General features: G+C 40.5%; 1 protein-coding gene across 2 annotated transcripts in view; it reads left to right on the top strand.

Moving 5' to 3' along the window:
- Positions 1 to 206: 206 nt before the first annotated feature.
- Positions 207 to 7,997, top strand: part of LOC136114632 (uncharacterized) — a 66,829-nt gene continuing 59,038 nt past the window's right edge. For both annotated transcript variants that reach the window (XM_065860048.1, XM_065860047.1), the window contains exon 1: positions 207 to 462. In XM_065860048.1, the coding sequence (XP_065716120.1) occupies positions 302 to 462 (161 nt within the window). In that variant the 5' untranslated portion in view covers positions 207 to 301. The remainder of the gene's footprint in view (positions 463 to 7,997) is intronic.

Genomic DNA, 7,997 nt, shown 5'->3' with positions numbered 1-7,997 from the left:
CTCCTTGAGAAACCGGAGAGAGGGTTTTTTTCCCCTCCCCTCTTGCAGGGGTGTCCTCGTAGCGGAGCTCGGAGTCCCGTCTGCACGGAGCTCGGGCGCCTGTTCCCCCGTGAGCCCCAGCCGATACAAAAAGGACGGCTGCTCACCTAGAAACATCTCCAGAGAGCAGTTGAGTTTGCCGCTAGACCGCCCGCGTGTTAGGACGCTCTGGCAGGCGCCGCGCGCTCCTCTCTGTCGTCAGGCTTGCCTCTCCAGCTGTGTGTGGCACCACCGCGAGCGGAGCAGTCGTGCAGGCTCCGCCATGATGAACAGTGGAGGGATTGGGGTGCCGCTCGGCTTCCCCCTGGGTCCCACGTCTGTCATCCAGGTTACGAACCTGTCCTCGGCAGTGACCAGTGAGCAGATGCGGACTCTCTTCGGATTCCTGGGAGATATCGAGGAGCTGCGCCTCTATCCCCCGGAGTAAGTAGGGTCTGCGCCGGCCTCTGGAACGATAGAGACTTGGGATGAGGAAGAGACCTAGAGGAGTCGAGAGAATGGAAGAAAGAGGCAGAAGGCCCTATGTGCCATCTTAAGTGTGGGCATCAGAATCTCCTACATAGGGAGGGTCACGTGGTCTTACTGTTTTATACGCGGGGCAGGAGCATTAGGGGAAAGGGGCTTCGCCCGGACATAAGATGGTGGCGCCGGTTCGGACGAGGGGAGCAGCCGCGGCATTTCCGGAGTGGCCTGTGGAAACGCGGCGGGTTTTGTGTTCTCGTGGCTACCCGGTAGGGGCTGCCGGCACTGAATGACAGCCTAAGGCCTGGTGAAAAGCATACTCCTAGGCTGCCCCGAAGTGCTTTCTGGTGCAGGTCTCGTTTCCCCTCTTTTCACAGAATCACAGAATGTTAGGAATTGAAAGGGACCTCAAAAGATCATCTAGTCCAATCCCCCTGCCGGAGCAGGAACACTTAGATGAGGTTATACAGGAATGTGTCCAGGCGGGTTTTGAATGTCTCCAGAGAAGGGCTTCTAGTGTTCTGATACCCTTACTGAGAAGAAGTTTCTTCTCAAATTTAAGTGGAACCTCTTGTGTTCCAATTTGAACCCATTACCCCTTGTCCTGCCATTGGCTGTCACCGAGAAGAGCCTGGCTCCATCCTCTTGACACTCACCCTTTACATATTTGTAAACATTAATGAGGTCACCCCTCAGTCTCCTCCAAACTAAAGAGACCCAGCTCCCTCAGCCTTTCCTCATAAGGGAGATGCTCCACTCCCTTAATCATCTTTGTTGTCCTGCGCTGGACTCTCTCCAGCAGTTCCCTGTCCTTCTTGAACTGAGGGGCCCAGAACTGGACACAATATTCCAGGTGTGGTCTCACCAGGGCAGAGTAGAGGGGAAGGAGAACCTCTCTGGACCTACTAACCACCCCCTTCTAATACACCCCAGGATGCCATTGGCCTTCCTGGCCACGAGGGCACAGTGCTGGCTCATGGTCATCTTGCTGTCCACCAGGACCCCCAGGTCCCTTTCCCCTACACTGCTCTCTCATAGGTCATTCCCCAACTTAGATTGGAACATGGGATTGTTCCTGCCCAGATGCAAGACTCTACACTTGCCCTTGTTATATTTAATTAAATTTTTCCCTGCCCAACTCTCCAGCCTGTCCAGGTCTCACTGGACGGATGGCAGCACAGCCTTCTGGCGTGTCAGCCACTCCTCCCAGCTTGGTGTCATCACCAAATTTTCTGATAGTACACTGTATTCCCTCATCCAAATCACTGATGAATATATTGAATAATACTGGGCCCAATACTGACCCTTGAGGCACTCCGCTAGATCCAGGCCTCCAATTGGACCCTGCCCCATTGACCACAACTCTCTGGCTTCTTTCCTTCAACTAATTCGCAGTCCACCTCACTACCCGATCGTCCAGACCACACTTCCTCAATTTAGCTGTGAGGATGCTGTGGGAGACTGGGTCAAATGCTTTACTCAAGTCAAGACAGACCACATCCACTGCTGTGCCATGATTTATCCACCTCGTTATGTCCTCATGAAAGGCGATGAGGTTGGTCAAGCACTACTTCCCCTTGGTGAAACCATGTTGACTGCCCCTAATGACCCTCTTATCCTTGATATGCCTTGAGATGGCACCAAGGATAAGTTGTTCCATGACTTTCCCAGGGATGGAGGTGAGGCTGACCGGTCTATAGTTACTCAGGTCCTCCTTCATGCCCTTTTTGAAGACTGGAGTGACATTTGCTTTCCTCAGGCACCTTTCCCGTTTCCCAAGACTTGGCAAAGATGATGGAGAGTGGTCCAGCAATGACCTCAGCCAGCTCCCTCAGCACCCGCAGGTGCATCCCATCTGGACCCATGGATTTATGGATGTCCAGATTGCCTAATTGCTCCCTAACCCAGTCCTCATCAACCGAGGCAAACTCCTCCATTGTCCTGACTTCCTCTGGGGCCTCAGTGGTATGGGGCTCCTCAGGACGGCCTCCAGCAGCGTAGACAGGGACAAAGAAGGCATTCAGTAACTCTGCCTTCTCTGTATCTTCTGTTATCAGGGCACCCACCTCATTCATCAGTGGGCCTACATTTCTTCTGGTTTTAGTTTTATCTGCCACGTATTTGAAAAAGCTCTTTCTGTTGTCCTTGACCCCTCTCTCCGAAAAACTCTTTTCTGTGGCCCGCCTTTCTCTTCGATCGATCGGACTCATTCCAAGTGGTGGGGGATTGGGTGAGAGCACCCCAGGCCTGATCCCTGCTCGGCTGTTAGCTAGGCTGCACTGCCTGGGTGATGTGTGTGGATGGGACCAACTCTTTGTTCAAAGGGCTCATTTCTCCTTTGAGAAAGAGCCGTTCAAACAGAATCCAACATAGCTGTTAACAGAGAAACAGTTCCTGCCCTGTCCTCAGAAATGCCCCCGATAAGACACTTGCAGTTAATAACAGACATTACACATTTATCTAAATTTTAGCTGTCCTCATTATTTAAGCTGCATGCAAGGGATCAGCTCAGATGTTAGATAGTATTGCTATTTTATGAACCTCAGTCTGTTTCCCAAGCAGATAGTGGCCAACAGAACAGAGGAGGAAAAAAATTTTTTTTTCTTAACACATATATTGTGTTAGGAAGTGAGTGACAAACATGCCCCTTCAAACCATTTATTCAAATTAAATAGGAATAGCAGAAAGGGCCAGCGGGAACCATTCACATCCATACTTCAGTTTTAATACAAAGAAGACAGAGGAATAAAATTCCAATTTTTTTTTAAAGTCTGAAATACCAAAAAAGTTGGTGTTTGTCCATTTTTTTCTGTTACTAGATTATACTTGCCTAGATTTGAATGAGGACCGTTCAGAAAAATTAAATGTGATATATATATATATAAAAATATGTATATAAAGTAGTATGTGGGAGGCATCAATTCATGTGAAGATATAACAACCTTACCAAGTTTTAAAAACTCTTTAACAGATTTATTGTGATTTTTGTACAGTTTTTTAGATTTTTACTTTGGACTTGTTCCACAGTACACTTAATGCAGTTGTTTTCTCCTGATTTAATATATATTTTTTTTGTTATAGCTGTTGCTCTTATTTTTCACTAAGTTATATAGCAGGTTTTAAGGCAAATAGAAATTTTCTTAGCATTCGTATGCAAGTAATGTTTGTGCCTATGTATAAAATTTTACCAGTCTGTGTATACACATAAAATATTAAAATCCCATACCATAGCAGGGTTTGACTTGGAAATGTCAAGGTTATAATGAAGTAAACGTCAGTTCTAAATGATTAACTTAGTTTTCAGAGATCGGATGTAGGATTGTGATTACTTATTTTACTCTTGGTTTTATTTATTAGGTTGATGCAAAAGTAATTGCAGTTTCAGACTGTGAATTTTAAATCATTATAACTAGGCTCAAATACATCTTTGTTAATCAAAATAGGAACCATTACAATAACCACATTTTTGCCAATGAGAAATGAGGTTTTTTTATTCCTGTAGTGTAAAAATCCGTCCTTCGGGATTCTACAAACTCTTGGAAAACATTTTCTGCATCCTGCTGGTTGTAGAAGCATTTTCCCTGCAAAAACTTGTCAAGATGAAGAAGTGGTAGTCGGTTGGCAAGAGATCAGATGAATATGGCAGATGAGGCAAAACTTCGTGGCCCAATTCGTTCAACTTTTGAAGCGTTGGTTGTGTGATGTGCAGTCAGGTGTTGTCGTGGAGAAGAATTGGGCCCTTTCTGTTGACCAATGCTGGCTGCAGGCGTTACAGTTTTCGGTGCATCTCATCGATTTGCTGAGCATCCTTCTCAGATGGAATGGTTTTGCCAGGATTCAGAAAACTGTAGTGGATCAGACTGGCAGCAGACCACCAAACAGTGACCATGAGCTTTTTTAGTGCAAGTTTGGTTTGGAAAGTGCTTTGGAGGTTCTTCTTGGTCCAACCACTGAGCTGGTTGTTGCCAGTTGTTGTGTAAAATCCACTTTTTGTAGCACGTCACAATCCAATCGAGAAATGGTTCATCATTGTTGCATAGAATAAGAGAAGACAGCATTTCAAAACAACAATTTTTTTTTATTTTTGGTCAGCACATGAAGCACCCTCTTGTCAAGCTTTTTCACCTTTCCAATTTGCTTCAAATGTGGAATGATCATAGAATGGTTGATGTGGAGTTCTTTGGCAACTTCTCGGGTAGTTGTAAGAGGATTCATGATTGCTCTCATTTGGTCGTTGTCAACTTTGACGGCCAGCCACTACACTCCTTATCTTCAAGGCTCTTGTCTCCTTTGCAAAACTTCTTGAACCTCAGCTGCACTGTATGTTCATTAGCAATTCCTGGGCCAAATGCGTTGATGTTGTGAGTTGTCTCCGCTGCTTTACGACCCATTTTGAACTCAAATAAGAAAATTACTTGAATTTGCTTTTTGTCTAACATCATTTCCATAGTCGAAAATAAATATAAAATAAACAGCAAGTAATAAATCAGTAGCAAAAAAACAAAGTGAGAAAAGTGCATTAAAATGATATATAACATAACCACATTTATTTAAGAATGTATTTCAATATCAAGCGGCAAATTTCAACAATGCAAAAACCACAATTCCTTTTGCACCAACCTAATACAATTTTTATGAATAACTTTTAGAAATATTAATTTATTTGCCAAATACTTCTGGACATTTGACCTAACTTTCAAATTATTACCTTGGAAAAAAATTAAGTATTTAATCTAATGCCCTTCTTGTGAAACAGTAAAAACAAGCTTCCTATTGACTCTGAAAATATATTTTAATAATATTATGGTAAGTTCAGAAAACAGGATTTCATTGACAAGTGCACGGGTAGCAAAGGTCTGCCAAGCAAAAAGATGCTACAATAGGTGTTTGCAATTTGTTAAAAATCATTTGCTCCTATTTTTTTCCTTTTGTACTTAATGATTTAAGGCTTAGTGTTTTTGAAAAAAAAATAATTCTTTCTATTAATTCAATTAAAAAGGAAGTTTGCTTTTTACATTAGAGTCAACATCAGACAAAAATTCATGCCGTCCCAGCCTTAGTTTTAAAAACATTTCTGTGAGCAATCCAAACTTCCAATGTATTCTAGAACATGAGTTTTTGTTACCTTCATGGAACAGCAGGAAGCTCACTTCTCAGTCTGGTTTCTAACTGAAAAACATAATTCATTAAACTGAATTAGTGATTTTCAGGTTTCATGGATATTGGCTACTGAATGACGAATATTAATATGCTCTTTTAAATTTATTTCATGCTGATGAATAAGAGGAAGGTGACATGATAGCTTTCAGTTGTTTCAGAATATTTGTGTTACCTAAGTTAAGTAAAAGTTTTCATTGAGATTGGAACCCAATTTGCTAACCTTTGTAGAGAAGCACACAGTTAAAACAATAAAGCCAACAGTTCTTGTTATAATAATAATATATAGCGTAATATTAAAATAGTATTATCCTGACTTTTTTATAGATAAAGCAATGTGGTGAAGTAAAGTTACAGGTTGCATTGTGTAGAATTGTAATGTGTTTTCTCTCTAATTCTGTATTGCAAATATTGAGCATACACACAAACTGTTTTTTACTTAGTCAAGCATGAGTTTGCAGAGCGGAGTGATGTGTTCTCTTCTGTATGCATCATCTCGTGTATATTAAAAAAGGGCATTCAAGTTAAGAGATTTACTGTAATATTTGTAATCCCATTGCCTTTGTTTGGCATGTTTATTTCTGATGGATATGAACTTGTTCTGTTGATTCTCAACAGTAAACAGAATATATAGAGTAATGTATGTATATGTGCATGCGCACACTTTATAAACCATATAAACTCCCCTTTATTCTAATCCAGCATTATGGTCTTTCCAAATAAAAGTATAAATTATCCTTTGCCTTTTCCAAGTCAGTCATGTTTGTCAGCCTTCTACTTTTCCCCTTAATCTACGAAAGTCTAATCCATAAAATCTGATTGTATTAAATACTCAGACTTTTTAACAACAAAACTACTTTTTATTGATTGAAAGGAAATAAATCTCATTCTGATATTTGTGAATTAACTTGGTCAAAGACATGGACCATTTTGGAACATTGCTCTTGATAATTTATTTTTGAAATATTTTTTCCCATTCTTGGAAGACTGAGCATTATATGTTAGCTTTGGATTTTTTTTTCTTTCTTCCTAATCCTCTGATATTTTGCTCTGTCAGAGCAATCCAAGAGGTTTGTAGAAGTGGTGAATTTGATCAGGTGCTCATTTCAACCTTATAGGAAAATCCTTTGATAACACTCTTCCACTATAATTATTTGCGCAGCACTCTACTGCTGACTTGAATGAAAAAAAAGAAGGTTCATGGGGAGTGGGGATGATGTATCTGGCTACTTAATTGTTATTTTCCAAAGAGTCCTGTGTGAACTGTGAGTAGTCCACTTTCAGATTCAGTGTCGATGGCATTGGAACTCTTGGCACTGAAGAAGTTGTTTCCATATGATCATTATCCTGATTTTAGATGCCTGTCAATGAGGCTTCATTGGCACTGAAAGCAATATTTCTTTTTATTGAAAAACCATTTACATGAATCATCTTTCAGTGAGTCAGAGATGCTTGTTACTGGTGACTGTTTGTATTTACCTATTTTCTTACAAGAAAATTTTAAATTTGACTTGATTGTACAACTATATATTGTTCTGCTCTCTGGAAGGCTTTCCATTGAAACTTAAATCTAAAAATTGAAAGCACCTATTTGATGAATAAAATCAGTAAACAAATATAAGTTATGTGGAGGTGAGAAAAGAGGTGGTATTTTTTTTATCCACTCATTTTACTCTTAAGTAATTTGTATTTAGTTATCAAATCTTAAAGAGACCAGCTGAGTTTATGTTTTATGTTGCAACTGTGTGCTGTATTGATGTAAAATTAGTGTCAAAAACTTGCTGAAGAAACTTTGACTTAATGAGATTTAAAACCCTTTCCTTGTAAGACTTGTTTCTTAAAGACTGCTGTAGGTGGCTTTCAGTTCTCAAAGACCCCTTTTATTCAATTTCATTACTATTGCCAAGCATTTTTTCTATGTTGCTGGGTTTTTAAATTTACTTGTACATACAGTATTTTCCCTTTTGCTTACATCTTGAGGAAAATAGGATGACTGAATTGCAGGTTTCTAATTTTACTAAATGAGATATGGTTTCTTCCTGAAGCTAAAGACTTAAATATCATAAAGTTAAAGGTGCATATGAAAATGACTTGGAAAATTATCATTAGGTAGGGTGAAACAGTCAACAAGAACTGAAAATAATATATTAAAAATATATAGAAAATAAATACACAACCTGTGTAAGGGAATTAGTTTATGTACTAAGAATTGTTACTAAATCAAGGCCTGGGTATGGATTTGCCACTTCTGTGTAGAAGAGGGTGGCTTTAGTGCAGCTTTGCTGTCTGCTTCAGTGATATTTTGTCATCGAAGTCTGACGATAAAAACTCCTGAAGTT

This window comes from Patagioenas fasciata, chromosome W (assembly GCF_037038585.1).
Source record: "Patagioenas fasciata isolate bPatFas1 chromosome W, bPatFas1.hap1, whole genome shotgun sequence".
Lineage (NCBI taxonomy): Eukaryota > Metazoa > Chordata > Aves > Columbiformes > Columbidae > Patagioenas > Patagioenas fasciata.
This window is presented reverse-complemented; position numbering and strand designations above follow the sequence as displayed.